The sequence below is a fragment of the Dama dama genome, chromosome 19 (assembly GCF_033118175.1).
Source record: "Dama dama isolate Ldn47 chromosome 19, ASM3311817v1, whole genome shotgun sequence".
Taxonomy (NCBI): domain Eukaryota; kingdom Metazoa; phylum Chordata; class Mammalia; order Artiodactyla; family Cervidae; genus Dama; species Dama dama.
The window spans coordinates 90,906,617-90,919,636 of record NC_083699.1 but is presented as its reverse complement, the minus strand read 5'-3'; the positions used below and the strand labels follow the sequence as shown (position 1 = coordinate 90,919,636).

At 36.0% G+C, this 13,020-nt stretch overlaps 1 protein-coding gene across 5 annotated transcripts in view; it reads left to right on the top strand.

Annotated features, from left to right (window-relative positions):
• Positions 1–13,020, top strand: part of XRN1 (5'-3' exoribonuclease 1) — a 109,808-nt gene that overhangs the window by 52,920 nt on the left and 43,868 nt on the right. For all 5 annotated transcript variants that reach the window (XM_061167778.1, XM_061167774.1, XM_061167775.1 and 2 more), the window contains exons 23-27: positions 3,194–3,292; positions 5,954–6,069; positions 6,561–6,707; positions 11,690–11,779; positions 12,157–12,292. In XM_061167778.1, the coding sequence (XP_061023761.1) occupies positions 3,194–3,292; positions 5,954–6,069; positions 6,561–6,707; positions 11,690–11,779; positions 12,157–12,292 (588 nt within the window). The remainder of the gene's footprint in view (positions 1–3,193; positions 3,293–5,953; positions 6,070–6,560; positions 6,708–11,689; positions 11,780–12,156; positions 12,293–13,020) is intronic.

Genomic DNA, 13,020 nt, shown 5'->3' with positions numbered 1-13,020 from the left:
GGGAGCCTTTGATCCAGGAGCAAGATATTTTCATGGTCTTAGAAAATGTCTCCCCATAGGTTGTTTATTTAGTTGCAGGGAAAACAAAAAACTATCATTGTGTAATTAAGAAGTTGAGCGACATCTTGATTATATGATTAATATTAATATCATTGAGGGGCAGGTGAATATTCTGTACCTCCAGACGGGATAGCCTACAAAGGACATGTTCTCTGTGTACTCTTCTGGCTGAGAATATATAACACTAACCTAATCACAAAAAAGCACTAGAAAAATCCAAATTGTAGAACTTTTTTTTAAAACACAGGGTGGAGAGGGAGGAATGAAATGTATTCTTTGAAAGGTTAGTGTATAAAAGGCACTCTGGGTAAATTCTAGATTAAAGGAGGCTAAAGAGATATGACAACAAAATGCAATATCTGATCCTTGCTTGGTCCTGTAGTAGAGGGAGAGAAAGACTTTTCTATAAATATAGTCATTTTTAGGTCAACAGACAAAATTGATACCCAGGCAGTAGAATAAAGTATTTGTTGTAAGTTTATGTACTTGATAACTATACTATGGTAATATAATAAAATATCCTTATTTACCAAAATATTTAGTGGTTACAGGTGTGAGGTATTTAATACACTCTCAGAAATTTTCAAAAAGTAATTATGTACATTTCATGCAAAGATGAGTTCAATAAAGGACAGAAATGGTATGGACCTAAAGAAGCAGAAGATATTAAGAAGAGGTGGCAAGAATACACAGAAGAACTGTACAAAAAAGATCTTCACATCCCAGATAATCACAGTGGTGTGATAGCTCACCTAGAGCCAGACATCCTGGAATGTGAAGTCAAGCGGGCCTTAGAAAGCATCACTACGAACAAAGCTAGTGGAGGTGATGGAATTCCAGTTGAGCTACTTCAAATGCTGAAAGATGATGCTGTGAAAGTGCTGCACTCAATATGCCAGCAAATTTGGAAAACTCAGTAGTGGCCACAGGACTGGAAAAGCTCAGTTTTCATTCCAATTCCAAAGAAAGGCTATGCCAAAGAATGCTCAAACTACCACACAATTGCACTCATCTCATACGCTAGTAAAGTAATGCTCAAAATTCTCCAAGCCAGGCTTCAGCAATACGTGAACCGTGAACTTCCAGATGTTCAAGCTAGTTTTAGAAAAGGCAGAGGAACCAGAGATCAAATTGCCAACATCCACTGGATCATCAAAAAAGCCAGAGAGTTCCAGAAAAACATCTATTTCTGCTTTATTGACTATGCCAAAGCCTTTGACTGTGTGGATCACAATAAACTGTGGAAAATTCTGAAAGAGATGGGCATACCAGACCACCTGACCTGCCTTTTGAGAAACCTGTATGCAGGTCAGGAAGCAAAAGTTAGAACCAGAAATGGAACAACAGACTGGTTCCAAATAGGAAAAGGAGTATGTCAGGGCTGTATATTGTCACCCTGCTTATTTAACTTATATGCAGAGTACATCATGAGATACACTGTGCTGGAAGAAGCACAAGCTGGAATCAAGATTGCCAGGAGAAATATCAACAACCTCAGATATGCAGATGACACCACCCTTATGGCAGAAAGTAAAGAGGAACTAAAAAGCCTCTTGATGAAAGTGAAAGAGGAGAGTGAAAAAGTTGGCTTAAAGCTCAACATTCAGAAAACTAAGATCATGGCATCCGGTACCATCACCTCATGGGAAATAGATGGGGAAACAGTGGAAACAGTGTCAGACTTTATTTTGGGGGGCTCCAAAATTACTGCAGATGGTGATTGCAGCCATGAAATTAAAAGACACTTACTCCTTGGAAGGAAAGTTATGACCAACCTAGATAGCATATTAAAAAGCAGAGACATTACTTTGCCAACAAAGGTCTGTCTAGTCAAGGCTGTGGTTTTTCCAGTAGTCGTGTATGGTTGTGAGAGTTGGACTGTGAAGAAAGCTGAGTGCCGAAAAATTGATGCTTTTGAACTGTATTGTTGGAGAAGCCTCTTGAGAGTCCTTTGGACTGCAAGGAGATCCAACAAGTCCATCCTAAAGGAGATCAGTCCTGGGTGTTCATTGGAAGGACTGATGTTGAAGCTGAAATTCCAGTACTTTGGCCACCTCATGCGAAGAGTTGATTCATTGGAAATGATGCTGGGAGGGATTGGGGGCAGGAGAAGGGGCCGACAGAGGATGAGATGACTGGATGGCATCACCAACTCGATGGACATGAGTTTGAGTGGACTCCGAGAGTTGGTGATGGACAGGGAGACCTGGCATGCTGCAATTCATGGGATCGCAAAGAGTCGGACACGACTGAGCAACTGAACTGAACTGAAATATACACATGATGAAAGTGTTTGTCGCTTAGTTATGTCCGACTCTGCAACCCCTTGGACTGTATATAGCCTGCAGGCTCCTCTGTCCATGGAATTCTCCAGGCAAGAATACTGGAGTGATTTGCCATTCCCTTCTCTAAGGGATCTTCCTGATCCAAGGGTCTCCTGCATTGCAGGCAGATTCCCTACCATGAACCACCAGGGAAGCCCATATATGATATATATAATATACCCTCAGAAATTTCCAGAAAATAATTATGTGTATGTAAATACACACATGGGGGCTTCCCGGTAATTCAGGAGTAAAGAATCCTCCTGCCAAGCAGGAGACCTGGGTTCTATTCCTGGGTTAGGAAGATCCCCTGGAGAAAGAAATGGCAACCCACTCCAGTATTCTGGTCTTGGAAATCCCATGGACAGAGGAGCCTGGTTGGGCTACAGTCCTTGGGGTCACAAAGAGTTGGACACAACTTAATGACTGAGTATGGAATCACACAAATACACATAGAGCACAAACGTTAGTAAAATGCTAATAATAGGTGAATCTGGGTAAATGTTCTTTGACTTATTATTTTTGCAACTTTTTGGTAGTTTGAACTTATTTGCAAATTGAAGTTAGTTTTTTGTGTTTTTTTTTTTTTTTAATAAAAAGACTGGTTAACAACTGGTTAAAGCAAAGTACAGTGACTCAAATTTATAATATAAGCACATTCACTTATAAGTTCCAAGAAAATTTCCACTATCCACCTTGTTTTACTGTATTTCAGAAATAATAAACTGTTCAAATAAGTAGAAGAATAAGTAAATAAAATGTAATGAAAGAGACTCAAATATATTGTGATTTTTTTTTTTGACTCTAAGGTTCAGGATTCAGGGGATGTGATTACAGAAGGCAGAATTCGTGTGGTTTTCAGCATTCCATGTGAACCCAATCTTGATGCTTTAATACAGAACCAGCATGTGAGTATAATAGTCCGTATTGTTTAATTTAGAATTAACTTTTAAAATGTTAGAAGGATATTTTTGGTACCTCCTTTGAGTTATTGCAAATATTTTATTTAACACTGATTAAATTCTCTCACAGTTGCCTGTAGTATTTTTTAGAAATAAGTATGGCATCTGTGCTCAAAACTTCATGCAGATCTTTGGGGTGAAAAAAACTGCTGAAATCCTATTATTAATCTGTAATAGTTGTTATGGGTTATTTTGTTCAAGCTTGTAAGTGGCTCATTGATTAGTATACCTTCTGGGAATAGACCGGTTTTTTAAAGCTTTTCATAGTTAAAGCCTGAACTTTTGGTTACAAGTGACAAATGACTTTCTTGCAAAGGTTATGCATCTCTATTCAGGTAAAGATGAACAGTCGCTGGACAAAATTAGAAACTGCACTTAAGTTCATGACATTTTTATTTTTCCCTTTTAAAATAAGGTGATAATCCTGATATCTGTCATTTGTTCATACTGATTGATTAGATAATTAACTTGACTGAAATTAATTCACATTTAGCCAACTGTTGCTACTTATATTTTATTTTCACTAGTGGTAAAATCTAAAACTTTATTTCCTAAGAAATGAATTTAAGGCGTTAGTTATCAGCATACACATGAGGAACCTTTATGAAGAGCAGAGAAGGCCCTAAAATCTTGCCATGGGGTCTCTTTTGGAGAAATAATTCAGAAGTCGTAGTCAGGAAATCAGGAAAGTGAACCTTTAAATGAAGAAGCTAGAGCTTTGTGTGGGAGTCAGTGGAGGCAGAGCTTGTGCTGCTTCACCCTTGGCTTTTTCTGGATCTGAAACAGCCTGCCCAGCACTAAGGGTGCAGGCATGCCTTCTCCAGTATATCTTCCTTCTCTTTACATGCCTTCTTTAACTTTCACTCAAACCTTTTCTTTCTCTACTTCTTATTTTACATACACTAGGATATTTATGGTGATTTAATTGATTTTAACCATACTATAACCCAGTATTTTTCACAAGGAGTACTAATTATTTTCTTGAGTGGGTCAACTGTGTGTTAAAGAGAACTGCCCTGTATATGCCAGGACAGTTGGCATCCTTGGTCCCTGGACACTAAGTACTTGTAGCCTGTGTCATTAGTTGTTGTTCAAATGCTTATTCAAAAAGCGGTACGATCTCTGGTAGAGAACCACTGCCTTAATGCTTTCTTTCTATTCTGGAAAGCATTACTTGATTTGTTTGTATTATTTCTAAATCTGATAATGATTTTGATGGAAAAATTGCATTCTTTATTAGCATATTAATGTATTGTGATAGTGACTTTATGGGGCTTCCCTAGTAGCTCAGTTGGTAAAGAATCTGCCTGCAATGCAGGAGACCCTGGTTCGATTCCTGGGTTGGGAAGATCTGCTGGAGAAGGGATAGGCTGCCCACTCCAGTATTCTTGGGCTTCCTTGGTGACTCAGCTGGTTAAGAATCCGCCTACAATGCAGGAGACCTGGGTTCGATTCCTGGGTTGTGAAGATCCCCTGGAGAAGGGAAAGGCTACCCACTCCAGTATTCTGGCCTGGAGAATTCCAAGGATTGTATATAGTCCATGGGGTCACAAAGAGTGAACACAACTGAGTGACTTTTTAAAAAAAAGTGACTCTATGTCTCAAGTGCCTAAAGAATTTGTTCATTTAGGGGTCATTATAGACATGATCATTAAAAAAATAATGGTGGAAAATAATTCCTTAACAAATCTCTGGAAATTTCACTTTACTGATGATAAACTATCCTTATATTCCCATGAAATAAGAATATAAAATAATTATATAATTTATTAATAAATACAGCATTTATTATATTTCTATATTCATTTACAAGAATATAGTATATGAAATTTATATAAAATAAGTATGTGTGTATTATTGCACACATGGTGTTAATAGTATGTTATAGCTTACCCACGTTGGTACTGAATGTGTGAGTAATTTGCCTCCTGGTTAAAAATTATATGATCTGATACTTCTTTTTAATTTGACTATCTTCATAGTTTCTTCCCCTAAATACATAAATAAAGGTTACATTTCATTGACTGAATTATATTAACGATGCTATTATGAGCCTCTACATACTTGTTATTTTCATATGATAATTAATAATTAGGAGAAATAAATGTTACATATATCCACATATGAAGGGCACTCAGTCTTGCTCAGTAGCAGCTATTTTGATGACATACTCATGTTTTAATTCAATGTTGTAATTATCAAGGCCTCATTTTGTCCCTGGTACTTTACCGGGTCCTTCTTAGAATATGAAAAGTAATTTTTTAAAATTAGTCCTCACCTATAGAACTTGCCATTTAGTACTTAAAGTAGAGTTTATGTCTTGAGACAGTTTCACAAACTGTGTTATTTCCTCCCTCTTTCATTCATCCTTGGGAATCCTGTCCTTTAAGGATAGAAAAGAGCAGAAATATTCTACCTATAAATCCTCTTTAAAAAAAGTTGGGGGTAGGGTGGGAAAATAGGTCACTTACTTTTAAAAAAATCTTTTCATTGCCACAATCCAAAATGTTAGTGGTGTCTTGATTGTCTCCAGATTTTAAAGGTAAAGATATACTGCTTTAATGCATTTTGTTTCCATAATTGACTTTTTTGTTTTTATATTTAAAGAAATATTCTATAAAGTACAACCCAGGATATGTGTTGGCCAGTCGCCTTGGAGTGAGTGGATACCTTGTTTCAAGGTTTACAGGAAGTATTTTTATTGGAAGAGGATCTAGGAGAAAGTAAGTTTATGTTAGAGAAATTTACTTAAAGTGGCAGAAAAAAATAAATGATAAAAATAAAATGGTTAATATTTCAGTATTTATTTTCTCTTATTGCTTTGAATTTTCCTTAAAAATTACATATAAATCCTCTGATGGTGATCTTTCATCTAAATGGCACGTGCTGTAGGTGGTTGGAAAGACAGTTCTTATTTTTAGCAGCTAACAAATTGAACCTTGAAAAAAGGTATCAGAAGGTGTGTGTGAATCTCATAATATATTTCCCTGAATTTTCCTATTTCATTCTCCTCTCTAATTATATAATCTATTTATATGCTTTAATAACTTGGGTTTTGAAGCCTTTCCTCTAGTTTTTCTACTTCTACTACTTTGGAAATAACCATGATAGCTAAAACATAGAAAACTTTTCTAAAAATTGAAAGCAAGCTTTGTATTCTTTGAACAAAATTTTAAAACTTTTGTGTGTATGTGTGTGTGTGGTTTAAATTCAGCCCTCATGGAGACCATAAAGCAAATGTGGGTTTGAATCTCAAATTCAACAAAAAAAATGAGGAGGTACCTGGATATACTAAGAAAGTTGGAAACGAATGGATGTATTCATCTGCAGCAGAACAGCTTCTTGCAGAGTACTTGGAGAGGTAAGTTCCTATGGCAGGATCCTACGAGGCATCCAAAAACATAAGAATGTGATAAGGATTTTCCCTTGCTGATAAGGAAAGTGTTTCCTTTAGTAAAACATGATACATATAAATTAATTTAATGTCATGGAGTGTTATAGACATTAACTAAAATAGAGTGGGAAAATACTGTACTTAAATTATTCACAGTGAAAAAGGATAATGAGAATTTAATTTTTAATTAAAATTTTCCTTAATTTACTGTCATAAATTTTTTACTAGTCTAAATGTCTATGTCAGTAGTAATAAAATTAATATGTATAAACACAACAACCCTTGGCATAGTGAATTTTCTTAAAACTCCAGCTGGACAGTCGATTACTATCCTAGAATTATTGATTTTTATTACTGAAATAGTCTGAGAAATCAAAAGGTCTCAACTCCTCATTATAAAAGTAAGAAATCTGAGTACCAGGATTTACTGATTTTACTCAGTGTCAAAGATTTACAGGAAATATCTCTTATTTCTGTTAAATGATTGAATGTTCTCTCCATTGTTTCACTGGTTTCTCTCTCATACTTGAGAATCATTAGTTTTCTAGGGCTGCTTTGCCAAAGTACCACAAACTGCGTGGCTTAAAATGACAAGAATTTATTGTCTCACAGTTCTGGAGACCAGAGTCCAAAATCAAGGTGTTGATAGGGCCATACCTGCCCTGGAGGTGCTAGGGAAGGAACCGTCCATGCCTCCCTCCTAGCTTCTTGTAGCCTCACAAGTTTTGTTCCTTAGCCTATAGCTGTATTACCCCAGTCCTCCATCTTCACATGGTTTTCCTCCCTGTGTGTCTTAATACCATCTTTTTCTTTTAATTTTACTGGAGTGCAGTTGATTTACAGCATTGTCTTTCAGGTGTACAGCAAAGTGATTCAGTTATATTAAAGCATATATATATTCATTCTTTTTTACATTCTTTTCCCTACAGGTTATCACAGAACATTGAATAGTGTTCCTTGTGCTATATAACATGTCCTTGTTGGTTATGCATGCATGCTGAGTCACTTGAGTTGTGTCCAACTCTGTGCGACCCTATGAACTGTAGCCCGCCAGGCTCCTCTGTCCTTGTTGGTTATCTATCTTATATATGGTAGTGTATGTGTGTTCATCCCAAGCTCCTGATTTATCCCTGTCCCCCACGTTTCCCCTTTGGTAATCATAAGTTTGTTTTTGAAAGTCTGTTTCTGTTTTGTACATTTGTATAGTGTACAAATACATAAGTTCATTTGTATCATTTTTTTAAAATTAGATTCCACATATGAATGATACCATATTATATTTGTCTTTCTCTGTCTGATTTCACTTAGTATGATAATCTAGGTCCATTCATGTTGCTGTAAATGGCATTATTTCATACCTTTTTATGGCTGAATAATATTCCATTGAATATATGTATACATCTTCTTTATCCACTCTTCTGCCGATGGACATTTCTGTTGCTTCCATGTCTTGGCTATTGTAAATTAATAGTGCTGCAGTGAACATTAGGGTGCATTTATCTTTTTGGATTGTGTTTTTCTTAAGATACTGGCCCAGGAGTGAGATTGCTGGATCCGATAGTAATTCTATTTTTAGTCTTTCATGGAACCTCCATACTGTTTGCCACAGTGGTTGTATCAGTTTATATTCCCACCAACAGTGTAGCAGGGTTCCCCTTTCTCCACACCCTCTCTAGCACTACTGAACATATTTTCATGTACCTTTTGGCCATCTGTGTGTCCTCTTTGGAGAAATGTCTATTTCTCATAGATCTGCCCATTTTTTGATTGAGTAGTTTGTTTTTCTAACATAGAGCTATGTAAACTTTTTGTGTATTTAAGAGATTAATCCTTTGTCAGTCACTTTGTTTGCAAATATTTTCTCCCATTCTGTGGGTTATCTTTTTGTTTGGTCTATGGTTTCCTTTGCTGCATATCATCTTTCCTTTGTGTCTATCTCTTTGTCCAAATTTCCCCTTTTATAAGAACACTGGTCATATTGGATTGGGGCTTCTCCTAATGACATTTAGTTTGATTACTTTTTTTAAAACCCTACTTCATGTATTCAATATCCTGTGATAAACCATAATGGAAATTAATATAAAAGAATGTATGTATGTTTATAACTAAGTCACTTTCCAGCAGAGATTGGTACAACATTGTAAATCAGCTGTACTTCGGTTACAAAACCTACTTCACAGTAAAGTCACATTCTGAGGTACTAGGAGTTGAAACTTCAACTCTTATTTGAGAGGGATGGAGGGGATACATTTCAACCCCAAATTACCATCTGAAAATTTAGATTATTTCTTCTATTTACCTCCACATTTCTTTTAAAATGTCATATTTAGCCTGCTTTTTCTTGACTTTTCAACTTGATATATTCAGGTAGCTTCCTGAGAAAGCCTACACATCTGGACATTTCTTCAAACCTCCCTGATACTTGATTGATAGCTCACCTGGGTCTAGAGTCCTGGATTGGAGATTCTCTTCGTTCAGAATTTGAAAAGCACTGCTCCATTCTCTTGTTTCCTTTGCTGTCAAGAAGTCTTGTGCCATTCTGATTCTGAATCTTTATGGATGATCTATTTTCATTTTCTGAAACCTTTCTAGAATGTTCCTTTACCAAAGCTGTTTAATAATACGATGGTGTGTCATTTTTCTTTCATTTTGCTGTTCAGCCCTTTCAGACTTGAAACTGATGCCCTTCCATTCCAAAAAACTTTCTCGTATTATTTCTTTGATAATTTCCTTGTCACCATTTTGTTGTTGTTTTCTTTCCAAGATTCCTTTTGATAGATGTTAGACCTATGGATTAATTCTCCTAATTTTCTTATCTCTTCTTATCCATTTTTTATATTGTTATACTCCTGTTCTACTCTGTGGGAGATTTCTTCACCTTTAACTGACACTGTTTTTTATTTTTATTTAACCATTTTTAATTTCTAAAAGAGTGTCCTCATTCTCTGACATTCCTAATATATAGCATCTTGTTCTTATAATAAATGAAATATCTTTTATTATCTAATGATAGCAATCTAGATTTTCTTCTGTTCTCAATATTTTCTGTTTTCTACAGATTGCTTTTCTTTTTTTTCTTTTCTTTTTGATTTTATCTCTCCTTTCATGTTAAAGTGTTTTGGATTTGGGGTGGGAAGAGGTTGTTTGTTTGTTTTGAAGCTTTTTTTTTTTTTTTTTTTTGGCCTGGTAGTTCTTTAGTGTCTTACCATATTTTAGTGTGCAGTGTTAAAAAACTGATTGGAAATTTAATGTGCTTCAATTAGGCTTGTTCAGTGGGACTGGGCTATTTTGGCAGAGCATCTCCAAATATCACTACCTATATGTATATCTTTTCTGTTGGGCTGAGTAGTTTTCCCAGAAATGTGTTCTCCAATGTTTTACTTGGAGCACAGATGTGGAGAACAAAACAAACTTCAAGTGTTCTGGAAATTAACCAGAGGAATGGGGTTTCATTACATAGTGGATTCTGTAGTACACCCCCAGATGCCTCTTGAGGACTGAAAACCTATTCCCTGGGCAGCAGGAATGCTGCTGTCTCTCAGCCCTCGGCAGTAAGACCTCTGCAGAAGTTGCCTGGCAGAAGAGAACTGCCTCACGTAGTTACATCCCTTTCCTGCAATAGCGTCATATCCAGTACCTCATCAATAAGGAGATATGTTTAAAAAAAATAAATACAGTGATATAAAGGCTCAGCCAACCTGATTGTCCCAGTGCAGAATAAGTCTGGGGAGCCATCCTGGTTTGAGATCTTTATGCTGCTGGCCAAGGAGTTCATTAAGAATGAACCACAGCCCAACTTCTAAGTGTGCCCAGTTCGGCTTCCTTCCCTTCCACAGGTGTTATTTTCACAGACCACACTAATAAACTTCCTCCATGTTCATCTTCATCTCAGGGTCTGCTTCTTACAGATGTTATACTTCCTAGCCTGCTTCCTAGTGGCACGTATAGTAGTTATACTTTCATTTATGCCCTGTTTTCAGTAGAGCACCTGTCCTCTCCTCCTCATGCCCCTCGCATCCAATGTCCTGTGCCTGGGATATACAAAGCTTGAGCAGCCCCTGTTCAACTTCTCCAAAAATAAACTACAGGAGTTACACTGAGGTAGAGATGACTGCCTGTTTATTATACAAATTTTTCAACTAAAAGCCTCATAAACCTCACCCCGTAGTGTGGCATTAAAACATACAGAGTTCATATCTCCTGAGCTTTTGCAGACTTCCACAGTTCGCATCAACTTGCTTCTTGTTGACTTCCCACTCTGGTGGCTTAGGGTACAGCTTATTCCCATCCGTCAAATCATTTCACACTTCTCTATTCAGTTTTCAGTTTCTAAAGTTTTGTTAACTCGCATATGTTATCAGCTTCTCTGCTTCTCTCTTCATCTGTCTTCTAGGCCCATGCCCTTTTTTATCCTTTACTATTCTTATCGTGGGCTGGGAAAGGAGCAAAAATAAGCACATATATTCCTACATATATACCAGGTATATGTATATGTATTTGGTATATGTATTTGGAAGTACTGCTACAGTGTTCAGGGAACAATGGAATTTTGAAGAATATCAGAAGAAAAAAAGAATATCAGAAGAAACTTTTAATGGATTTTCATTCATTCTATTGTGAAGTGCTCTAGCTTTATTGTGAACCTGTACATATTATTTTGTATATTTATCACCTGTCATTATAGTCCAAGGAGGACAGAATCAGTGACTGAAGTTTATAAGTATTTGTAATAGTTTATTATATTTATGAATTGTCATTTCTCCATCTTTTTATGAGGGCCTGTGAATACTTTGAATTTTTTACTCTCTATCCCTTATGTGTGTGTAGTAATCAATTCTCAATGTATTTAATATATCCCCTTAAGACCCAGAATTATTTGATCAGAAGTTTTTATGAAATTTGGCTTGTATATTTTTAAAAGCACTGTTATCATTTGTTTCTTTGGCTAGAGCTCCAGAACTATTCAGTTATATAGCCAAAAATAGCCAAGAGGATGTGTTCTATGAAGATGACATTTGGCCTGGAGAAAATGAGAATGGGTAAGCAAAATTTATGAGATTCATTGCCTCATAGCTCAATTTAGTGGTTCCACTGTTAAGTAGTAGTTAGTTTCTCAAGAATTTATATTACTTTTGGGGGGAGGATTTTGTATTGTTTTGTTCTTGCTTTAAGATCTTAAAATGATTTTTTCTCTTTCATTTATATCAGTAAAGTACTTTTAAACTAATTTTTGTGTTTTTTTAATTAATGTCCATATTTACATTAGGTTTATAATTAGTCCCAATTAAGTATAGTGGTTAATTAAATATTTTATATCATTTTTAATTCACAGCCTTCAGAAAGTTTATATCAAGCTTTTTATATAAGTCCTCAGAAAGTTTTAATTAATGTGAAAAAATTATTGTTTTTAATATAGTGCTGAGAAAGTTCAAGAAATTATTACTTGGCTAAAGGGACATCCTGTCAGTACTTTGTCTCGGTCTTCTTGCGATTTACAAATTCTGGATGCAGCTATTGTAGAGAAAATTGAAGAAGAAATTGAAAAGTGCAAGGTATGATTTTCAATAATGAAGATTACTGATGAGATTTGAAGTTAAATGAACTATTTGTTATCCTATAAATAATTTGTATCAGTCAAATTTATTTATTTAGTGATTCTAAATGATATCAAATTATTCTATAATTTTAAAAAGTATTCCAGCCTTTTCTAGTGTCCATCAAGTTTGTCTACATAAATATAAATGTATGTCAATATAAGAAAGCCCATAGCGTTTAAATTTTTATGTCCTTGTAGTGTTTCTGAGGGCTTCCCTGATAATCTCAGTTGGTAAAGAATCTGCCTGCAATACAGTAGATCCCAGTTCAATTCCTGGGTCGGGAAGATCCACTGGAGAAAGGATAAGCCACCCACTCCAGTATTCTTGGGCTTCCCTTGTGGCTCAGCGGGTAAAGAATCCGCCTGCAATGTGGGAGACCTGGGTTCAGTCTCTGTGTTGGGAAGATCCCCTGGAGAAGGGAAAGGCTACCCACTCTAGTATTCTGGCCTAGAGAATTCCATGGACTGTTTCTGATTTTAAGAATTAATATTTTATGAGTCTAGTCAATAAAAAGTTTGTGATTGAGAAATAAGGTTAACTCTCAGTTCTTTCCTATTCTAAGTTCTTTAAAGATACAATTCATTTTTATTTTAATTATTTATTTTTTGGCTGCACTGGGTCTTTGTTGTGCATGGGCTTTCTCTAGTTTCTGCGAGTGGGGGCTCCTCTCAGTTGCAGGGCAC